The sequence below is a fragment of the Canis lupus genome, chromosome 14, assembly GCF_011100685.1.
Source record: "Canis lupus familiaris isolate Mischka breed German Shepherd chromosome 14, alternate assembly UU_Cfam_GSD_1.0, whole genome shotgun sequence".
In the NCBI taxonomy this organism is placed as follows: Eukaryota; Metazoa; Chordata; class Mammalia; order Carnivora; family Canidae; genus Canis; species Canis lupus.
The window spans coordinates 59,575,069-59,598,477 of record NC_049235.1 but is presented as its reverse complement, the minus strand read 5'-3'; the positions used below and the strand labels follow the sequence as shown (position 1 = coordinate 59,598,477).

At 51.5% G+C, this 23,409-nt stretch overlaps 1 protein-coding gene across 1 annotated transcript in view; it reads left to right on the top strand.

The window, feature by feature from the left end:
- Positions 1-7,351: 7,351 nt before the first annotated feature.
- The window catches only part of FAM3C (FAM3 metabolism regulating signaling molecule C), a 52,833-nt gene continuing 36,775 nt past the window's right edge, over positions 7,352-23,409 (top strand). The window contains exons 1-2 of the mRNA XM_038557485.1: positions 7,352-7,479; positions 20,678-20,732. Coding sequence (XP_038413413.1) covers positions 20,720-20,732 — 13 coding nt within the window. The 5' untranslated portion in view covers positions 7,352-7,479; positions 20,678-20,719. The remainder of the gene's footprint in view (positions 7,480-20,677; positions 20,733-23,409) is intronic.

The following is a 23,409-nucleotide window of genomic DNA, read 5'->3' as shown; positions in this document are numbered from 1 at the left end:
TGCCTGGGGAGACGCGCTAGGGTGCCGGGGGGGACCCCTACACGTGTAACCGCACCCCAAGCCCCACGGTGGGCCAAGCCACGTGCCACGCAGGAGAGGCTCCGAGAGTGTGGGCAGCTTAGCTGAGGCCACAGGGAGGGACCAAGCATGGGCCTCTGGGTTTCCGGTAAGAGGACCTTCTGGGGACCAGCCTGAGCCCCTCGGAGGGTCTGCAGGTGGGAGGAAGGCCGTTGCCCTGGGCTGGTGGCCGCCCGGCGCGGGGAGGCCCGGGTGGGCCCGCGGGAGGAGGCCGGAGCTCACGGGGGCCTGTGGGCCTGGGGGGGTGGGGGTGGGATTCAGAATTCTCTGGGACCACCGACCGTGGGAGGGTCTCAGCCCCGCCTCTAGAGACTCCACCACTGAAGAAAACCCAGACCAAACCCAAAAGTCTGCGAGGGAATCGTTCTCGTTCCAACCCCAGGGCGCAGGGTGGCCTCGACGGCCTCGCAGCCCTGCCGGTGGCCCCTCCGCAGCCGGTGACCCCGGGAGCCAGGGCCTAGCTTTCTCCCTGACTCCTCATCAGCCCACCGGCCCCGCCCAGGACTTAAGCAACGACGGCGTCGGGAGGGCCGTCCTACGGGGACAGAGGACACGCGGAGTCGGCGGGAGGTGACATTATTTTGGAACCTCCAGAAACTGAAGGTTCAATTTCCCACTCTTGGTTTTTTTTTTTTTTTTTTTTTAAGCGAAATGAGCAATTTCCCTGGCTTTTGCTTCATGAATAGAGATGGAAAATTTGACTATTGGATAGAACTCTACAAAATACCAGATGCTCTATTTGAACAGAACTTCTCGGGGTAAATAAATTACACTTAAAAACATGTACCAAACCTCAGGGAGGCCACAGTTCTGCAAGAAACATTTCAAAATAAAAGTGCAAATGAAAAAAGAAAAGAAAAGAAAAGAAAAGAAAAGAAAAGAAAAGAAAAGAAAAGAAAAGAAAAGAAAAGAAAAGAAAAGAACAGCTAGGGACACACAAATAACCTTTCAAATGTAATCAGGATACAATCTCGGAAGAGCTCAGATGTGGTGTCTTTAGGAAGGGCTGGGGTGAGAGTGGGAAACGGCAGTAGAAATCGGCCTGAAATGGGAAACACGGCTGGGGAAACGAATCTGGGTGGGTAGGTTAATTTTGGTTCCCTGCCTAGGCGGCGGGGACATCAAGGAACGGCCGTCGGCACGGACAGCCTTGGAGAAATCCTAGGGTCCGCGAGGCCCGTCGGGCTACGGCTTCGTCTGGGATTCCACGGTTGTCAATCTGGCTCCTCGGAATTCTTACAAAGATGGCAACGGTGCATGGAATGGGTTTCGTTTCGTTTTAGTTTGCTTTGCGACTCCTGGATTTCTCAGGTCGGCTGCAATCTTGGAGTGTTGCTGGATTACCCTCAGTGGCCGTGAGATCCAGCAGAGGACAGACGTTAACGGGATCCTCAAAGGTGGACGGAGTTTGGTCGCTGGTGTTCCCAAGGCCTTGCTTTTCAAAGCAAACACCGCATTCCAGTTGGATGTAACCAGAGATCTTAACGTTTAAAAGAAACACCCGTCGCAGTGAACCCTTTGGTGCTTAGCCTAGAGGGTTCCCACCTTCGGTTCTTAATCAGAGTTGAGCTTGCAGACGGAAGCGACCGTATTTTAGGGAAACACAGACTTTGCTCCACATAGATGCTCGGTTGCTTCTTCTCGGAGGACTTTCTGGTGGACTCTTTTTTTTTTTTTTTTTTTAATGGGATGTGGAAAGAAGTGTTTTTGGATGACTTCATGTGAGGCTTATTCATTCGTTTATTTAGAATTCTATGAATGTCAGGGGTGTAGTCACATTTTCCCATTCAGTGTGTGGCAGTTAGAAAAGAAAGTATTTGGGCTGATCCATCATTTTTTTTTCACCTTTGCTTGGCCTTACAAATACCTAATGGACTATGTGTATGTTATGCATCTGCAAGGGATGTGATGTGCGTGCGTGTGTGCGTGTGTGTGTGTGTGTGTGTTTGGCTGATCCATCATTTTTTTTTTTTTTTCACCTTTCCTTGGCCTTGCAAACAGGTAACACTGCCATAGGAGACTTCAAAAAGTAGTTTTTAGATTCTGGCGCCGAATCAGAAATTTTCCTAGGAGGTAATATTTTATAAAACAGAGTAATAAACGATTCTTCTGAAGAAACCACCAGTGACCTTAATAATTGCTTATAATACACACTTGTGCATGATTTCAGGAAAAGGGAAGTCACTTTGTAGTCATGGTTCCAATACGTATTTTAGATGTGGGTTACCATAGTCACTGCATCATTTAATATGATTTATCACCAAGACGAAAACGCCAAATTTCGCCACACTGGAAGATCTACTAAAAAGATCTAATCCAAACCAGAATCTCCTAGGGAGTAAAATCAGGAAGATATTTAAAAACCCAAATTTTTATGGTATCTAGAGTTTTCTTGTACGTTGCCATAAAAAAGTAGTAATAGATGGAAAACCAGAGTCCTTCTTTAAGCAGAAACATGTGATATGATTTCACTGTATCTTACATATGTTTTATAATGTAAAAACCCACTTATTTTGTATAGACTGTGTGCTTATGTATCAAATATAGTGTCATGAAATCTAGGAGAATGCCGGCTTTTAAAGTACACTGATTTGCTCATATGAGTCATCTAAAGTCAAACTCACAGGAAGAGAAAGTAGGACGGTACCTGTCACGGACTGGAGGGACCACGGAATGGGGAATTATTGTTCAATAACTACAGAGCTTCAGATTTTCAAGATGAAAAGAGTCCTGGAGATGGATGGTAGTGTGGGTCGCACAATAATGTGAATGTACTCGATACGACTGGGCTGTGCTCTTAAAAATGATTAAAATGGCAAAAATGTGTGTTAAAATCGTAAATGTACATCAACTGTGCTATGGGATCTGTGGGTATTCCAGCCTTCTAAAACTTAACTATTCTGCCCTCACAGGTTCCTAGAAAATAGAAAAAAACACAACTATTGACGAACAAAGAGGGTTATGTTTTAGCTTCCCCCCAAAAAGAGCACGGTGACCCCCGAGCTGAGAACCCCTCACTGACGGGAAGGAGGATGCTTTTCCTTCCCCCACAGCTCTTACACTTCTTTTTCACGGACGTACCCCTGCACACGATACCCCTGGGCAGTCACTATTTAAGATACAAAAATGATCATCTGGGAGTCTCCAGGGTCCTCAGAAGAAAGCCTTTATCGCGTCCTTGAATTTGAGTTCGGGTGTCCAGGCGCGTCACGGCCGGGCCCCCTTCGGGGATCCATTCATACTTCTCCTCGTGAGAACGTCGGTAAAGCCAGAGAAATGTCAGGGCTGCAACACGAAAGGCAGTGAGAGCGGGGACAGGCCTGGGGACGTGGCCCTGGGCCGGGGCCTGTCCTTGGCAGGAACACCCGGGAGAGGAAAGGGGGGGCACTTAGGGCGAGGCATCTAGCAAAGGGCCAGCCGGCAACCCGGGCCTGCACAGGCTGTGAGAAGCGCCGTCGGGAAGCGTGGAGTCCGCGTAGACAGACACCTAGGGCTCAGCCGGGGTCAGCTGGCGACCGTCCAGCCGCGCAGGAGGGGGCCGGCGGGCTGCGAGGTGACACTAGCGGTGCGGGGCCTACACCACCAGGCCCACGCGGCCCGGGAGGCCTGCGGCACACTTCTGGGAGCATTCTGAAGAGGGGGCTCCAACTCGCACCCGGGTGGGTGGGATGTTACCCAGACAGGTATCAGATTTGACGCTTTTATTCTTGTTTTTATTATTCTACCTCTGTTTCCCGTCCCCCCCCCTCTGATATTTTCAAAAAGCTACGCAAGTTTCTGGCCGACTCTCTACGGGGTCGACTTTATGATCCAGTATAAACATGCCTTAATATTTCAAAGTAATCCTACTCCCTGAGCTGGTCAGCTTTGTTGTTGTTGTTGTTGTTGTTGTTTTAACAAAATTTCTTTCCACGTTTCAGATTTCTATTGCTATGTGAAAAAAAATACTACATGATTCAGCAACTCCAAACAACAGCAAACAGCTATTTCCCAGGATTCTGTGGTGCTGGCTGGTCTCAACCAGGAGGCTCCCAGGCGGCACCGTGTGGGGTCACCCATGGGGCGCGCTCCACGGGCCCGATGACTTCACTCCCACACCTAGGACCTCGGGCAGGGTGTCTGGGGTGGGTCGTGCCGCACGAGGTCTTGGTCTCTCTCTGCGGTTTCTCCTTCTCCAGGAGCCTCGTCCGACCGTCCCTATATGGTGACTGGCTCCCAAGGCAGTGGAAATGGAAGTTCCAAGGTTCAGCAGTCACACAGCATTGCTTCCAGCATATTCTGTGTATCAAAAAAAAGTCCCAGGGCCAGCCTAGGTTTGAGAGCAAGGCAGGCAGACTGTACCCCTCGAAGGTAAGAGTGGCGTGATTTGCAGGGATGGGAGGAATTGGACTCTCGGGCAGTGCACTAGTGCAGGTAGACGAGACTGATGCCCAAGGGAATCAAAATGGGTCCGATGTGAGGATGGGTCCGGTTAAAGTTCTGAGGCTTTTCATCAAGTTTCTTTTTTTTTTTTTTTAAGATTTTATTTATTCATGAGAGACAGAGAAAGGGAGAGAGGCAGAGACACAGGCAGAGGGAGAAGCAGGCTCCATGCAGGGAGCCCGACGCGGGACTCGATCCTGGGACCTCAGGGGCACGCCCTGGACTGAAGGCAGACACTTAACCGCTGAGCCACCCAGGCTGCCCTCATCAAGTTTTATATTTAACAATATTATGTAATCCGTATATGGGAAATAGTGTAGTATGTTAGGGCTCTACATAAATCTCTGCCATCATCGAAGAGAAAATGAACTTTTCTTCCCAAGTACACATGAGGTGGGCTGGGCTCTGAGGCTGAACATGTGGGTTCGAATCTCGGCTCTATCACGTACTAGCAAGGGGACCTCGGGCAGTTTTCCCTTTCCCTCTCACATTTTCTCCTCTATACTTATAGGATTGTCCTGAGGATTAAACGAGCTAACATAGCTGTGCTACTCAGCAAGGAGCCTGGCACACGGTAAATATGTAATAAATATTGGCTGTAAAAATACAAATTATTAATGCGTATTATCATGTCACACAGCAACAACACCTGTTTGGATTAAACCTCCCAGAGCTGCAAAGAACTCTGTTCTCTGTAGTCTCATTAAACTTAATCACTAATCTTCATTACTTCCTGACTCTCCTACCTCTTGCCAAGTAAAAAAGGTAGGTGAAACACCGGGTTGCTGAACAGGTGTTCCAAAAAAAAACCCAAAAAAACAAAAACAAAAACAAAAACAAAAAAAAAACACCAACTTTTAACCATTGCAGCTCATGTGAAGAAATATAGTTTACATTGCAACACAGGACACTGTCACCCAGACACTCACCCACACTTGATACAAACGAACAAATGTTTCATGAACCGACACTTAGCGTCACCTTGTGCTGTGAATGCTGAAGCTTTTGTCCTATTCCGTTCAATTTGACAACAGAATATTGGTTGTGATCCACTAGTATTATTTTCATTACCTACTGAAGGGCTCTAATCTGTATATCGTGGCCACGGGCACGTAGCCTATTAAATGCAATTTCAAACCACAAATTGTTCCAAGTACGGTTGCTGTAAGAATACGGCCCGGGTCACGTCTACACGGGCCAATTCAGCTAAGGATGGGAAAGCTGCTGCATAAATAAGGCCTGACATCCTTTTCAAGAGGTTTCAGAAATTCTTTCGGTGGGACGGGGGCGGGGGGTGTCTGGGGGGAAACACGTGTACAGTACATGTTGTGGGTTTAGGCACCGTAAGAAATAAAACGTCTCGGGGAGCCTGGGGGGCTCAGTCGGTTAAGCACTGGACTCCCGGTTGCCGCTCAGGTCCTGATCTCAGGGCCCTGGGCCTGTACCCCATGGGGTTCCCCACTCAGCTGGCCATCAGCTTGAGGATTCCCTCTCTCTCCCTCTCCCCCTACCCTGCTCTCTCTCTTTCTCTCAAATAAATAAATCTTTAAAAAAGAAACAAAGCGCCTCATTGTTTGGAGCTGGAGGGACCCAGGCTGGAGCTCTAGCTGCACAGCTCACTGCCTCCTACTTGCGAGCAAGTGATTCAAACTGGGTTTTGGAGTTGTGATTTTTTTTTTTTAACTTGTTAAGAGTGACACGCAGATAATGTCTATTTTGCCTGAGTCGTGAGCCTTAAGGGAGAACACGCCCTTAAGAGGCGTGCAAAGTCCTGGGCACCAGCGGGGCTCCAGAGGGCCTGGTCGCCTCCCCCTGCAGGTTCCCAGCTATTGTTTAGGTTCCGTGTTTTATACTTTTGGAGAAAAGCTAAGGCTTCGTGGGACACTAAGCACTGTGAAGCCCTGTTAAGCCCAATGCAGTGTGGTCTCCCCGGCCACGTGCTGTCCTGATGGCCGAGGGGCCTTCACAGTCACCCCGCTCCCCCGCACTGCAAGGCCTGGGCCTGGGCCTCGGCAGGAGGGGATGTGCGGGCCCCACCCAAGGGCCGGGGCCTGGGGCTCACCCAGCCCCGACCCTGGGGCCCGACCCTGGGGCCTGACCCGGGGAGCCGGGGCTCCGTCCTTGCAGGCCCCGCACACCGCGCCGCCTTCCCCCGGGCCCGGGTCCCCTGGCACCTGCCCGGCACGCCGTCGCCCTCACCGCTTCTCTGCAGACTCCGGCCTTTAGGGTCGGGATGCGGTGACTGGGAGGACGGGGAGGACGGTGGACCTGGCCTCGCACTGCCCCTCCCCGGGCCCCGCAGCCCCCAGGCGGCACGTGCAGGGACCCCCGTGCAGCAAGGGCAGGGGCCCCCCTCTTGCCGCAAGTGCAGGGGCACCCCCCTGGGGCAGCAAGGGCAGGGGTCCCCCCTGGGGCAGCAAGGGCAGGGCATCCCCCAGCAGCAAGGCCAGGGGCACCCCGGGGAGGCAAGGGCAGACACCCCCCCTCCTGCAGCAAGTGCAGGTCCCCCCCCCCCCCCCCCCCGGGGAGGCAAGGTCAGGGCACCCCCCTCCGGGGCAGTAAGGGCAGGAGGCCTGCAGGGAGGCAAGGTCAGGGCACCCCCCCCCCCGGGGGTTAGCAAGGGCGGAGGGTCCCCCGAGGCGGCAGGTGCAGGCCCCCCTCCTCCCCCCTCCCCCCGCCCGCGCAGCCCCGCCCCCTCCCCTCCCCTCCCCGCGCCCTCCCGCCCTCCCTTCCCGCGGGCCGCGCGGTCCTCCACCGCCAGGGGGCGGGCGCGGCTCCCCGGCGCGGGGCGCGGAGGCGGCGGGGGCGGGGGGGCGGCGGGCGGGCTTCCTCGGGGCGGGGCGGGGCGGGGCGGGGCGGGGCGGGGGCGCGGAGGAGCCCGGGAGGAAGCGGCGGCCGAGCGGCGGCGGTGCGGGCGGCCTCCGGCAGGACTCGGCGCTCAGAGGCCGGAAGGCCCCGCCGGAGGGCGAGTCGCGGCGGGTGAGGAGGGGGAGGCGGGGGCGGGGCGCTCGCCCGGGGCGTCGTGGCGCATCCCGCGGGGGGGGTGGGGGGGCGGGGGGTGGAGGCCGCTGCTCCCCCGCTGCACCCCCCATCACCCCCCGCTCTCCCCGCTGCACCCCCTGCTCCCCCTTGCACCCTCCCCTGCTCCCCCGCTGCAACCTCCCTCTGCACCCCCTGCTCTCCCCCCTGCTCCTCCCTGCTCTCCCCCCTGCTCCCTCCCTGCTCCCCCCCGCTCCACCCTCCCTCCTGCTCTCCCCCTGCTCCCGGCCCGCTGCACCCTCCCCCTGCACCCCCGCTGCACCCTCCCCCCTGCTCCCCCCCTGCACCCCCGCTGCACCTCCCCCTGCCCGGGCCTGCACCTGGCCCTCGGTGGGCGCCCCCGCCTGGGGGCCTGGGAGGTGGGGGGAGGCTGGAGGCCGGCTCGGCTCGAGGAGGGGGAGGGAGCGCGGGCCGGGCCACTGCTGGGGCGGCGAGGGTGGACCTGCTGCTGCCCCGGCCCGGCCCGGCCCCCGGGAGGAGGGGAAGGGGGGGCTTGGCTCCCTTGCAAAGTTTGAGGTCTCCCGACCTGGAGGCACTTCTCTCCGGCACGAGCTCGTGGACACCCGGTGCCACCCAGGAACGTGCTGCTCCTTCCTCGGCTGCTGCCCGCAGAATTCCCAGGGGGCCAGGGTTAGGGACCTTACACCCAAATAGCACACGTGTCCAACCGAGGACTCCAGGTAGCGACCTACCCCTGCGTGTCACCATCCCCACCCCCCCCACCACCCCCCCACCCCCCGCCCCAGTTCCGTGTCATACAGAGCTGCTGTCTAACCCACAGAACCTTTTTCTCTCCCTTTCCCAGGAATCTAGGGATACAAGGTAGGACACTGTAGTACCAGGTTGCTTCCTGGGCGCTGTGCCGAATGCTTTCATACCTGTTGGTTTCCCAACAAGCCAAAGAGTTAGTCCTTTTATCTTTCTTATTTTTGCAGGTGAAAATGGGGGGGCTGCTCTAGAGGTTAAGTGAAGGTCGATGGTGACAGTCGATGCGGGACCCCCTTGGGCCCTTCCCGGCCTTGGGGCGCCCGTGATATACTGTTAGATGCTACAGGGTTTGGGAAACATCACTGATATTCATGTTGTGCATTGTACGGGGTGCAAAGGGAGCTCCATTTAAGTTAGAAAATAAAGTTGCTAGCTTAGGCTCTTCAACAAGAAATGGGCAGAATCAGAGTCCGTTGGGTCATATCGTTAATTGTACCTCTTTCTAAAGGCTGCCAGTCTCTTGAGTTCTCTAGCAGTGGACTGAGGTTACCCCCCCACACACACACACACCCCTCCCCAATCTTATGCAGGTGTTACAAGCTTTGTTTCACAAATTTCCATGTAATGTCTTCCCAGCTCACCCAAGACTAGCATTTCTTGACAGTGAGAAATAAAAAGAGTTCGATGGAGTGATTCTCAACCTGGGGATCTCTTAGAATCAAACACGAATGAGGCTTTTTAAAAAAGACACAGGCCACATTCCTTCAGAATCCCCATGGTAGGGGGACTTGGGTTTCAAAAGGGAATCACAATGAGACTGTGCAAAAGCGACTTTCAGAATGGACTTAGAAGATACTTTGTTACAATCACCAACTTTGGATTGCTACCTTAAGCATTAGTAACTAATATTTCATAATGAATGAAGATACATTAAAAACGAAGGTGATTGCAGAGAAGGGGCTAAGGGCTAAGAGATTATTGAATGGCAAAAAGTAGTATTGTCAGTTTTGGATCATCAGAGTTTTACCTTTTGGTTTTTCCTCCCCCACACACATATTTTAATCGTATACGGTGTCCCTGTTCAAAAATTTCTATATTCATTTAAAAATATTCAAGTGCCCAGTATGTGCCGATTATTATAGGAATCACGGATGCTAAGATATAAGACAGCCTGGGCCTGCACAAAGCTGTTTTCTTTGAGGCAGTGAGTCTTTCTCTTTTTTTTTTTTTTTTTCATTTTTATACCCATTTCTTAAAGCTGAAAGATGCAAGACCCAAGAACCAACAAATTTTGCCCCGAGGTCGCACAGAAATCCATTTGGCTCAGAGCTTCACACAGTAGCAAACATTTGTTTTGTACTTAGTCCAGGAGGGTTCCCTCCTTGGGATCACAGAGCCTGGGTTTAAGCAGTAATTCTTCATTAGGTGCTTCATGAATGGCATTGACTGAATTCTTGAATCCCGTGCAGTGCCTTTTTTTCCCCCCCTTAATTTGGGGAGATTGAGCAAGATCCTCAAGATATTTAAGCTTTAGGAGGTTTTTGTGATTTTTATTCAGCTCCTAAAATACAGTCAGCTGACCTTCTTTCAGAGGAGGAAATTCCGTTTCCACCGCTTACCCCACTGGTGTTCTTTCAATCTCTTTTTCCATGGCCTCTTCCATTTGATTGAAGCGATTCTGAGATGACTTAACATCTCCCTGATTTCTAATCCAATCACTTTTTTCATCTACTGTTTATATTTACAGTTTTACTCTACTGTTTACGATTTTTACAGTTTTACTCTGATTTTTTTTTTTAATTTCCTTCTTTAGGAAATTAAATTCATTTCACATCAGCATTTACCAGTTTTAAGTGTGCGGCTCAGTAGCGTGTAGCACATTCACGGTGGTGTGCAGCCGTCACCGCTGTGTAGTCCTGAGACGTTTTCATCATTTCCAGAAGGAGAGCTCTTGTCCGTTAAACAGTCACTCCCCTCTCCCCGTTCCTTGAGCCCCTGGCAACCGCTATTCCTTGTGGCCCTGTTGGTCTCCCCGTTCTGGGTGTTCCATACAAATGGGTCCTACAAGAGGTGATCGCTTACGTCTGGCCGCTTCCACTGTGCACGGTGTTTTAGAAGGTCACCCGCGACAGCGCGTAAGAGCACTGGGATCACTTTGTGACTAAGTGATAGTCCAGGGACCGATGCATTCCGCGTCTTGTCTAGGCCTCCCCCCGCCGATGACGCCCTGGTGGTGTTTGTGTGCTGGGGGAAGCAGCTCCGTGGACATCACTGCTGCGGTCGGGTCCTGAGGCGAACTTCATCCTAGGTTCTAGCCAACTCCAGGCCCAGTAGGGCATCAGGACTGTCATCGCTGCCATTCACCACCTGCAGCGAAGGGATTGCCGGACGTGTCCTGTGGTCGGCGAAGACGGATTTCTCCACGGGCTCAGAACAGTTGACGCGAGCAGCTTCTTGCTACCTGTGCTTTGCAAACAGCTGCTAAGCCTCGCTAGGCCTTTGGGGTGGAAGCGGTGTGCCTTCCGGGGCACGCAGACGGCTCTGCTCCTGCATTTCCTCACGTGGGAGGTGCGACCAACAGAATGACGTCTGCTCTGGCTCAGTTAAATTCTGCACACTACTTAGTTAGGTTCAGGCTCAGCCGACGAGCCCTGTAGGGGAATCCTTAAACCTTCATCCGGAGCAAGAACTTGTATGTGCTCCTCTGGCCCCATGTAACTTAGCTGTAGGACAGGAAGATGGTTTGATTGTAAGTGTGAGCCTTTCTCTAATCCTTTTTTGGTTGTTGCAGTTTGTGAACTGGACACTTGCGTGCCCTACTGAGTTTCTTACGTTTACAGCGTACTTAATTTTATTTTTGCCGTGGTTCTCAGCGATCCCGACTTCTGCTCTGCGTGTCCTTCTTTGGTTTCCTGGAGGGACAGCGGGGGAGTGAGTGGCTCCCAGCACACCTGTTGCGCGCACGGCTGTAGAAGTCCGACGGGGCTCACAGAGCTCGATGTCACTTTGTCCTCTGTGTTTGGCCTGCTGGTGCTCTCAGTTACAGAAACCTGATCATTTAATGTCTTCCGCCGGATTATAGCTTTTTACCCGAAATTCTGCTTTGGTAGGTGAGGAAAAACTGCAAGAGAGCGTGGGGGTGATTTTGAGGCGAATACTCTTATAACCTTTGCAAACAGGAGCTCGCTCTATGCTGTTCCTCGATCCCAAGTCTCCAGACGGATCGACTGGCCGCCTTTCCCTCCTCGCCCCCACTGCAGACCTGGCCCCGAGTCAGGCTGATTTCCATTCATTGTTAAGGAAAGAATGAAATTCTTGTTTTATGAGTTTTACCTTTGGGCTTTTCTGGCCTAGATCGGCCAGGCCTCCCCCTCGCCTCTCCAGACTTCTCCATGCGCCTGGATCTCTGCTGTGCGGGAGTTCTGAAGTTCTCAGATCTGAAGGAGGGTGAGAACCACATGGGGAGCCCATTAAACATGCGGGGTTTTAATCCTCCTGAGGGATTCTGGGCTCAGGAATTTGCATTTTAAAAAGCCCACCAGTAATTGCGGTGGCCCTGCTGTGGGTCCCCTCCAGCTAGAGCTTCAGAGGACCGGATCTGCTGTCTCAGGGCATCGGGGCTGTTGGGGCTGTTGGTAGCGTAGGCCTCGGCCGCTATTTCGTATTCTGCTCTGGGGGAAGAACGTGGTTGTAAATCTCGTCTCGGTTTGAGACCTGTTAAAACGAGGAGAGTAGCGTGCACCGAGGAATCGGGAAGTTGTCCCAGGTGCCCGAGGAGCCACAGCCCCTCTTAGGGTCAGTGGTCTAGGAATCCTAGAAGCCACGAGGTACAAGAACCACAGTGTAGCATTTCTTCAGACCTCTCGCCACGTAAACTATTTGTCTACCATGGCTTCGGTGCCGGGTGTCCTCACCGGTGTCGATTGGTGACGAGGTTTCTACCGATGACTTGTTGTAAAACACAAGCTGGCAGGGCGTACCGGCCTCCAGTGGGGCCCCGCGTCACCTTCATCCTCAGTCCCCGGGCGTGTACGTGTTGAGAGTTCAGAAGTCTTACTTCTAGCTTCTTTGTACTTGAGTGATTTCCATTTTGCGATTATAGTTCACCGAGCTATTGACGTAACGCCACGGTGGCCTCGCGGACGGCTTCGTCGTCGGTCCCGTGTTTCCCGGTAGCCTCTCCCCTCATGGATGCCGGGCGCTGCCGCTGTGCGTGTGCACCAGCCCGCTCCTCTCCCTGCTGCTGGAGCAGCTGCAGGAGACAGGTGACAGCACTGTGGCTGAGCCGCCCCGGACCCCGGCTCCAGCTCGGGCCGGGCCTTGGTGGCATAGCAGGGACCGAGTGACACGGTGCCCGGGGGTCGGAGCACGTCTTTTGGCCTAATGAGGATTCAACGAAGAGCAATCCCACCTGCCTCCGGTGGTGTCATCTTAGAAAATGAAACATTTGGGACGCCCCGGGTGGCTCAGGGGTTGAGCATCTGCCTTTGGATCGTGAGGTCGTGACCCCAGGTCCCGGGATGGAGTCCCACGTCGGGCTCCCTGCATGGAGCCTGCTTCTCCCTCCGCCTGTGTCTCTGCCTCTCTCTCTCTCTCTGGGTCTCTCATGAATGAATAAATAACATCTTTAAAAAAAAAAAAAAGAAAAAATGAAATCTCCTTCTCAGGAAGACGTTGTCTCGCCCTGTTAGACTTGGGAGAGGAAGCAGAGCACGTGTCCATTTCGTTTTTAATCACCTGAAGTATTTGCAGGAAACGTGGCTGGAGAGCTTGTCGACCAACTGAAATCCTTCCCAAGCCTGATACCTCAGGGTCCCAAAGAAGCAGGGACTGGAGCTCCCAAGCTGGTCACCAGGGGGATGGGGCTTCCCCCAGAAATGCAAGGTATCCTGGCTCCTGGCAGGGTGGGGTTGCAGCTCCCTGCGTGGCGTCTGTGGGGGCAGAGCCGGTGCAGGAGGGGCAGGCACGTGACTGGCAGCTCCGTGTCCCAGACTTTGTCACATCCTGGCAGGTGGAGGCCACGGAGGAGTTTCCCAGGGTGTCGCTGCTGCCCCGGCCCCTGCCTGGAGAGCCAAACGGGAGCAGGGTGCAGGTGCTTAGGGGCGAGCGGCAGGTTCGGGTCCCGCGCGGAGTCAGAAGCAGCCTCTGGCTCCTCCATCCGGTGCTTCCCATTCTCTTTGTTCCTTGGCCACCGACAGGGCGCGGGCCTCTGTCCAGGGTAGTTTGGGGAGGACGTGCCGGCAGGCGGGGCTCCGGGTCCCTGCGAACTAAGATTCTATCCTCCGACCGTCGTCCTGGCTCTGAGACTCAGATTTCAGTGTCGGCCGTTGCTGCCCAGCCTCCCCTTGGAAGCCGCCTTGCGGGTCGGGTGGTCCCGCCCGCCCGTGTCCTTCCCGCGACCACCTGAAGCACTTGTGGGCCTTGGCGATGCACACTCCACGCAGATCCCACTCCTCAAAGCAAGCAAGACCTCGTTTCTTTGCTCCTTTTTTCTTCTAGTCTAAGGAAGGTTAGTCCAGTCCCTTAGAGACCCGGGATACTCTTCTGTTAGGTGGTCACTTAAGTTTTCCCCTTTAGGGGCACCTGGGTGGCTCAGGTGGCCGAGCGTCTGACTCGTGACCTTGGCTCAGGTCATGATCTCAGGGTCATGGGATCGAGCCCCGCGTCGGTCTCCGCGCCGAGCTTGGAGCCTGCTTCAAATTCTCCCTCTCCCTCTGCTTGTATGCGCTCTTTTTTCTATAAAAGAAAAAACAGATTTTTTTTTCATTTAATTATTACCAGGTTATATACCCAGTTTTTAAAGATGTGTAACGTGTGTTTGTTCAAGCGTTAGATTTTTTTAAACAGATGCATGTTCTATGATTGACCATCAGAGTGGCCCGTGCGTACTCCGATGCTCTCCGAAGTTAGCAATTGATTTTTTTTCTATTAAGCATTTAGTGTTAATAACGCCAAATTCTATTAGGTGCATAATATTTATGACACAGTGAGCCGCTCAGGTATCATAATTTGTTTTTAAATGTTCTGATTCTTTCAAATGAATGCAGCCCTCTCTCACCTCTCTTCATTTTGTTATTTCAAAAACGTATCCAGCCCGGCAGGGGTGAGCGTGCAGTAGCATCTGGGTGAGACGGGGTACCCGATAGCAGTTGGCAGCTACTGTATGGTTTTTTTGGTTTGTTTTTTGTTTCTTTTTTAAAGTAAAGATCTTTGAAAGCTTCAATTTGTAATATTGTGGGACGCCTGGATGGCTCAGGGGTTCAGCACCTGCCTTCAGCCCAGGGCGTGACTCCGGGTCCCGGGATTGAGTCCCACGTCGGGCTCCCTGCATGGAGCCTGCTTCTCCCTCTGCCTGTGTCTCTGCCTCTCTCTCTCTCTGTGTATCTCTTATGAATAAATAAATAAATAAAATCTTTAAAAATAAATAAAAATGATCAAACACCAGATAACCCTCCCTTGAGCTATCACAAAAAGAATCACTTTTAAATACCCATGTAAGGAAAACAGAAGCGTGTCTCTTCACCAACATAATTTACAATTAATGAAGTGGATTGTAATAATATTAATATTTATTCATGTCTGTCTACCTGCTGAGATTGCTTTGGAAAACATTCCAAAGTCTAGATTAGATCTGTCTTTGCCATAGATGGACCGCCTCATCTATGGGAAGGGAAGGTTTTTCCTTCCTTTTGAAGAGGACCCATTGTGTTGTTCATTGTGGAGTCTATGCCTCATCCCACGGAGAGCAGCTGAGTATGGAAACGTGTGACGGACACGTACTGCACGTGGAATTCAGGGCTGCTCGACTGTCCTACATCTGTAGTCGTACTTCCCCGAGGACAGTAGCAGCCTTGCAGAACGTGTGTCCTGCAAGTTACCCTGCAAGAAGTGTTGGAGTATTGGAGACTGGTCTACTTTAAGTCTTTTTTTTTGGTTAAGATTTTTTATTTAGATTTTTATTTATTTATTCATGAGAGACACAGAGAGAGAGGCAGAGACACAGGCAGAGGGAGAAGCAGGCTCCATGCAGGGAGCCCGACGTGGGACTCCATCCCGGGACCTGGGGTCACGACCTCACGATCCAAAGGCAGATGCTCAACCCCTGAGCCACCCGGGCGTCTGTAGTTTAAATTTTATTTTTGATTTCTCTCTTATGACCCATGGGTCAGGGTGGCCCAGGAGCCAAGACAGGTTTTTGTGTTTTTAAGTGATTGGGAAAAAAAAAAATCAAAAGTAATGTTTGGTTACATGAAAACTTTTATGAAATTCAGGTTTCAGTGTTCATAAAGTTTTATCACAACACAACTGGGCCCGTCTGTTTACGTCCTGTCTACGGCAAGTTTCCAGCTACGACTGCAGAGCAGAGTGGTTGCTATGGGGACTCTGTGTATGGGCCACGAAACCAAGGATATTTACCATCTGGCTCTTTTACAGAGAAAATTTGCTGACGTTTGCTCTGTTTTCTTCACATAAGTGTAGGTATCTTTTGCAAATTGTTTTTATTTTTATTTATTTTAAAGATTTTTATTTATCCATGAGACACGGAGAAAGAGGCAGAGACCCAGGCAGAGGGAGAAGCAGGCTGCCTGCGGGGAGCCCGATGCAGGACTCGATCCCAGGACCCCAGGGTCACGGCCTGGGCCCAAGGCAGCTGCTCAGACACTGAGCCCCCCGGTGCCCCTGCAGATGGTTGGCAGCGCCTCACGTCTGTTTGTAAATGACTCGGGAACAAGTCACCCCATGACTCTCAGGTGTCCGTGGCCTCCTGTTTTCAGCTTTAGCTCATTTCCCTGGTCACGGCTCTAAGTCCGAAAGCCTCACGTCCTGGCCCGGGGGCTCCAGAGACCGCGGCTGCGAGGGGATGAGCTTGAGATGCGCGGGGTGTCCCCACGAGCCGGCCCGCGGGGTCGGGGAGGCCGAGAGGCCCGGGCCGTGGCCGCACCAGGGGCGGCTCCTCCGATCAGAGGCCTGGGGCCAGGGGAGCCGCGGCTGGGGGTTCAGGCCAGGTTCTGGGGCGGCGAGCGGATGCTCCGGGGCGAGGCCGCGGGCGGGCGATGGGAATCGGCGGTGCTCGGGCTCCTCGGCAACAGCCTTGTGGAGCCGCGCGGAGTGGCGCAGACCCGACGCAGCCGTCACAGGCCTCTCCGGGCTCGCGGCCACTGGCTGTCCTCGTGTAGGGTCCGTGGGGACCCGTCTCATGTCCACCTGCCTCCTCGTGCAGGGCCCATGGGGACTCGTCTCACATCCACCTGCTGTCCTTGCGGAGGGCCCGCAGGGACCCGTCTTGGTCCACCTGCCTCCTTGTGCAGGAACCGTGGGGACCTGTCTCACATCCACCTGCTGTCCTTGCGAAGGGCCCGCGGGGACCCGTCTGGCGTCCACCTGCCTCCTCATGCAGGGCCCGCAGGGACCCGTCTGGCAGCCGCGGTTGGCGTGACCTTGCCGTTGGCCCCCCCGAGCTGCAGCTGCACTGAACCAGCGATGCCCCTTCGCAGCTGAGGAGAGTGACCCAGGCGTTTCGTCTGGTTTACGGAGTGTGAGGTGTTGGCCGCGCGTGGGTGTCCCCGCAGCCTGGTCGTGTCCCGTGCTTTCCAGGGGGCTGTGACCCGGGTGCCTTGTCCCGCGGCCATCGGGGCCTGGAGTGGGCGTGGGCAGCACAGGCGAGCAGAGCCCCGAGCAGCCTGCGAGCCCTGCATGGGCCGGCGTGGACCCTGGCCCGTGGCCGCTCCTGCGAGCACGTCGGGAGCCACCGAGGTGACAGGGAGGTTCGCAGCGTGAGCCTGGCGCCTCCGCTCCTCGCGCTGGACACCTGCCCCCCGTCGGCCGCGCCGTCGCGCTGCGGCCCTCTCCTGCCTGCTTTCTTCCTGCTGGCGGCCCCCCCCCCCGCCCGGGAAGTTGTTGTCCCGGCTCATCTGTTGGTGTAGGACAGTGCTCCTGTCACTCGCCTGTCCCAGCTCGAGTCGCCTTCTCGAGGACACCGTGAAAGTCCCCATCGGCCTGTGTCTCCATCTTGTCCTGATGGTGGTTGATCCCACGTCGAGGCTTCCGGACTCGGCTCTGCTTTGAATGAAGCTTCACCGCCTGAGACCAAAGGAGGTAGTTGGGTTAAAGGAAGTGTCTGACTTGCAGGGTATCCGAGGCACTGGCCGTGCCAGCCCGCGATCCTACAGCCCCTGCCCCTAGCTGGGGCTCCCCTCTTCGGCCGGCACCACGCCCTGGGGTTCACTGCCGGGCAGCGCGGGGCTCTCCCTGCCGCAGGCTCTGGGGTGTGTGCATCTCGCGTTCCCAGCCCCCCTGCGTCTCCGTGCTTATTTAGGACGGTGGAACTGGCTCTGACTTCTCCCACCCTTTTGGGGAGCAAATGTGCTAGCAGAGGCTTTTCTGATTTTGTTCCTTTTTAGTGGATCCTCAACTCCTCTTCCTACCACCAGTAATCTAGTTTTGCTAAATAGCCCTAATTTCTGTATCTCTACCTTTTTAACGAATGTGTAAGGAAAACCATAAATTCACCTGTTGCTCCCAGATTGAGAGCGGTGAATTTGTACCTTTTTTTTTTTTTTAACCCTTTTACCGTTGTGAATTTTCTGTGAAGCCGTTTCACCCCCGCCTGACCACTGGAGGCTCAGCCTGAGGCTTATGCCAGGTGCATTCCACTAAATTTCTGCTTTTTTTGCTTTTTTTTCTCCCTGAGGCGAGTATATGTAATGATTTTCCCTGTTTTTTATTTTTTTTATTTTTATTTTTATTTATTTTTTCTTTTTTTTAAACGTCATCCTAAGAAGACAAGTTAGGAGCGCCTTGCAGTTATAACGCACGTTGTAAACACGTTCCTTGATTTGCGCTCAGGTACATCCAGTGCTTTCTCCTTATGCTGATCGATGCTCTTGCGTCATTAGTTTGTCGTAAGCAAACTAATTAAACATACGTTATGGCTGAGATTTGATGAGATTTTAATTTAGAGATTTTATGAAATGTTCTCCCGGAGACCTAACGGGAAACCCGAAGGCCTGGAGACATCACCGGCGGCTGTGCCGTGGTCCTCGGGGTACCTGTCTGGAAGCCGGGGGGGGGTGGGTGCAGCCAGGTGGCAGGTGCGCGAGGTGGACCAGGGGCGCCTCCTCCGCAGGTGGTGGAAGCAGCGATGGGCCCGCAGGCGTCTGCCCCGCTGCTACCCCACCTCCGACGGGACTTTCCAGGCCACGTTCAGAGAAGAGTGAGGTTATTCTGGAATATTAACGGGGAGGAGGGCGTGTGTGTGTGTGTGTGGGGGGGTGAGCATCGTGTTCCATTTTGCAGGAAGTCCAAAGAGGATTTAACCAACGAGTCAGGGATGTCGTTTGAAGAGCTAAGGATTTTTTCCCCCTGCTTTTACGGGATGGCCTGTGGAGCCCTTAGTATCATCCGTTGTTTCCTTTTAGTATTTTGGTGGCCTGTGGGTAAGTGGCGTAAGTAGATGGTAACACCGGATGTTCGTCTTACGTGCGAGGTGCTCAGATAACAGAGGAGAAGGCATCGGTAATGCTCAGATCACTGTTAGCCTAAATGTTGATGTTTCCTTCGGGGAGAGTTGGGCAGCAGGAAGGGGCCGCCTCAGCTCCGGTGCTCGGATGCTCACCGCCCCCCCCGGCCCGTGGCGTGGCCGCTGAATGAGACACCGGCACGTCTCGCTCCCTGTCTGTCCTTCAGGGGTGTGCAGCTGTTTTTATTTAAAACATTCTGGGAATTACCAGATCAGACGTCAACAGTGGAACGTCAGAACCGGGAAACTAATGCATCAGTTATCCATGTGATTCGTTAATCAAAATTTTCTTTCGAATTCCTCTCCTGCACCACAGATTGAGTGGACCGGGACAGCTGTCTCGCTAGACTTGTGCATGAATTTCCTCTGCAGCTCATTTACTTGCTTTTTCACTTTCGTTTTAATATTTCACCTAGCTAGAGTTATTTCCTAGGGGGGAAACACACATCTGTGAAATCGTTTTTCTTGCATCTATTTGTTCGTGTTCTTAGAATAATATCAGGGAATAGTTTTCTTTCTTTCTTTCTTTTTTTCTTTCTTTTCTTTTTTTCTTTTTCTTTCTTTCTTCCTTTTAAGATCTTCTTTCTTTCTTTCTTTCTTTCTTTCTTTCTTTCTTTCTTTCTTCTTTCTTTTTCTTTCTTTCTTTTTCTTTCTTTCAGATTTTATTTATTTATGAGAGAGAGCATAACCAAGGGAGGCAGAGGGAGAAGCAGACCCCCTCCCCCCCTGCCGAGCAGCGAGCCCAATGCGGGACTCCATCCCACATCCCACATCAGGTTCATGACCTGAGCCAGAGGCAGATGCTTAACCGACTGAGCCACCCCAGCCCCTCAAGATCAGTTTCTTTATTTGATGTATATTTGATAATACATACTGCCCGTAATGATAATTAGTGTAATATTTAAAATTGCAATTCCATACTTTTGAATATATTCTTTTACGAACAAATTGAAAACATGGGGCAGCCCGGATGGCTCAGTGGTTTAGTGCCGCCTTCAGCCCAGGGCATGACCCCAGGGTCCTGGGATCGAGTCCCACGTCGGGCTCCCTGCATGGAGCCTGCTTCTCCCTCTGCCTGTGTCTCTGCCTCTCTCTCTCTCTCTCTGTCTCTCATGAATAAATAAATAAAATCTTTTTTTTAAATTTTTATTTATGATAGTCACACAGAGAGAGAGGAGAGAGAGAGAGGCAGAGACACAGGCAGAGGGAGAAGCAGGCTCCACACACTGGGAGCCCCACGTGGGATTCGATCCCGGGTCTCCAGGATCGCGCCCTTGGCCAAAGGCAGGCGCCAAACCGCTGCAGCACCCAGGGATCCCAATAAATAAAATCTTAAAAAAAAAAAATAAAACATGAAGAGGAAGAGGATCTTGGTATCAAAATAAGTCTTTGCTCTAAGGGCTTGTCATAGCGACACCTGAATTAGATCCTACTAAAAACGAAGTAGCATCGCAGCCTGGCGTGAGCCCTCGAGTAGCAGCCAGCACCTGCATCCTAGCCCCGTTTCTGCAAATCATCTGATTCACGACTGGACAAGCAGCCTCCCCTCTCTGGACCTCCCCGGCACACCGGAAGTCTGGAACTCAGTACCCAAAGGTGCCAATAAATGCAGAGTCACCGAGAATAACGAGGGGCGGGATCTTCCATTCACACCCTTGATGGCGGAATTTCGTGCCTCTGCTCACCGAAGTTAGGGAGCTAGAGACACAACAGGATCGAACACAGACCCTCCTCTCAAGAGCCTTATGTCCCAGTGATAAGAATTTCTTCATTCAGTGTCCATATTAGTAGAATTCTTAGAGATGTCATGACATTTGTTGCTTTAGTCTATCATGTATACTCCAAGTCAAACTCCGTCTAGGCAGGAATGCTCGTTCTAGACCTAATGTTTGCCTTTTCTTTTGATTTTAGGAGATTATTTAATGAAAAGTGACAGAGACTGAAACACGAAACATGAGGGTAGCAGGTAAGATATTTAATTCAGTAGAAATAATTTTACTTTTTGTGTAAGTTGGTTATTTAAGTGGCTAAAGGGGAGGCCAAATAATCTCTTTCTATATTAAGAACAGAGCTGATGTATATAACAAGCTAAATCACTGCTTTGTCTGCTCTTTTGTATAGTTGGCAAATCACAGATTGAACAAACTTTTTTTTTTTTTTTTTTTTTTTTTTTTTTTTTTTTTTTTTTTTTTTTTAGATTGAACAAACTTTTGTTGGGATTATTTATTACTAGAGTTTTTAAAGTTACTGTAATGTTTTGCCCTTCTACATTAAGCTTATTTACCTAATACACATCAAATGCCCGTGTAAAGAACCGTTTTGATCGCCTAGGGAGACTTCTCTTTTGGCTAAATTCTAGCTTTTTGAGAAAAATAGGCTGTAAAGTTTAAGAGCTTCTCTCTTTCCTGTCTGTGTACTTAAATGGAAACTAGTGTATGTGACGGATCAGTAAAATGTGGGTTTGCTTAAGGGACTATTGGCTTGTTTGAGTTCGGTCTGCGTAGGTGAGGTTACGTGTAAGAACATCTGTTCCTTTGGCAGCATATGGAGGAAATTGCAAAGCACAGCGATGTTCATAGCATTAAGGTAACTATCTTTAAACATTAAAAAAAGGTGCGTAAGTAACGGGAGAGATGGATGACCTCTTGCTGCCTTTATCCCAAAAATCAGCATGTTTTCCCGAAAGATTATAGAAGATACCTTGTAATTCCTCAAAATCGAGGTAGTCGTTCTTGTAATTATCATCTTCTCACCAGCGCACAACGTGTTTTCCTACGGGGCATCTCTTAGAAGGGCCTAGAGTCAAGGTGGGCGAACAGACAAGTCTGTGCCTCAGTCATCATCCTTCTGTAGAATCGGGTACAGGTGATGAAGCATCTTGCTCATGCAGCAGAGACACCAGGGTTGTCCACAGCTGCCCTTGTGGAAATGTGAAAAATCTGGACCCTTTGGTTGTGAACTGACGAAATTATCCTTTATGGAGCAGCTATTTAATTATTGAAGGAAAATATTCCCAGAAACTTAGAGCTTGTTCGTGGTGTAAAAAACATATTACGATGTCTTTTTTTTTTTTTTTTCCCAAATGCTCTTTGAATATGGCAGGACTGCCTATTGGTGATCACATGTTTCCGCATGATTCTAAAAATACGTTAATTGAACATAGTGATTGAAATAATCAAGTTTCTTCCTCACATAATTCTCCATTCATTCGACTTGAAATTAAATTTTCATTTAGCTCATTTCTCTGATTCGGACGATTAATTCCAAGGTTAATTGATAAGTAATTATTCATTGAGTACTTAACTGTGTTTTTGGCACTGTTCCTAGTGTAGGTCTTAAAGGGATTGGCTTTGATGAGCGAAGAAGGAAGATTAGCTGTTAATTTATTGCCTTCCATGTGATTAATCCCTTCCAATTTAAGAAAATCTGGTTGCTTTGAAATACTCTTACAGCCTTTATTCTTACAGCAAGGCAACAGTGTCTAAAGTGTATGCTTTTTGGTTGTGAAAAATAGGGTCGCATTCAGATTAGTGCAGCCCCATGGCTAGAAGGAAGAGAGAATCTCACGGAAAGTTAAGAACGGGGACTGCGGCGTGGTACGGTCAGAGTCCAGAGTCGGGTGGTGACCGGCTCTGGGGGAGACCCCCCCCATGTCCTATCCAGAGTCGGGTGGTGACTGGCTCTGGGGGAGACCCGCCCCCCGCCCCCGTGTCCTGTCCAGAGTCGGGTGGTGACCGGCTCTAGGGGAGACCCATCCATAATGGAAGCCCTAGAACTCTACCGTGATGGAGGCTGCACTAGTCTGCACCTGCCTGCGTCTCTCTGCGGCCATCTGTTTAGTCTGTCACTAGTTCACGTCTCTCATCTCTAAGTGTCCTCTGCCCTAGAGCTTTTATTTCCCCCAAGTTCCTCCTTGGTCCAGTGTCAGGGAAGCTTTCGGTTGAAGACTTATTTCTGCCACTGACTAGTGGCGAGCGATGTTAGGCAAGTGATGTAAAAATGTTCAGCTTTGATTTCTGGTCTGTAAAATGAAAATAACACCTTGAAAAAAAAATAACACCTTGGAAAGCTGTGCAAATGTGATTATGCTTGTAAAATATTTAGCTCTATAGCAGGCACTCAGTGAACGGTGTGTGTGTGTACCGTGTACACAGGTGTCTGTGTGGACATGTGGGGGTGTAATGTGCATAGCTTGTTTAGTGTGGCCTCAGGTCTAACTTGGTATTGCATCTAGTCTGGAACGTTCCTGCATTGTAACCTTGATATTTTACTCATTTTAGTATTCTAACCTGAAGCTGTAAAGGTTTTGTGTATCTGCTGTAAGGGGCAGGGAAAGGTTAGCTCTGGTTGTGCGTGCCCATGATTACTAGAAGATGAGTCATCAAGATGTTTGTGATACACAGTCTTCAAGTCCTTGGTCTTAAGTGATCAAGAAGGAATGTGTCACCTCTTAACCATCCATCTGTTTAGCCAACACTTGTTGAGAGCGTGACCGTGTCCAGGCACTCTGCTAGATCCTTGGGGGCAAAGGTCAAAGCCTGTTGGAATTTTGCTCTCTTACGCACTAAACACGTAGGCAACTTGTAGTTGCTTTTGCAAATAAGTAATTTTTGGAGGGGAGATGTCAGAAACAGGATGTGGGG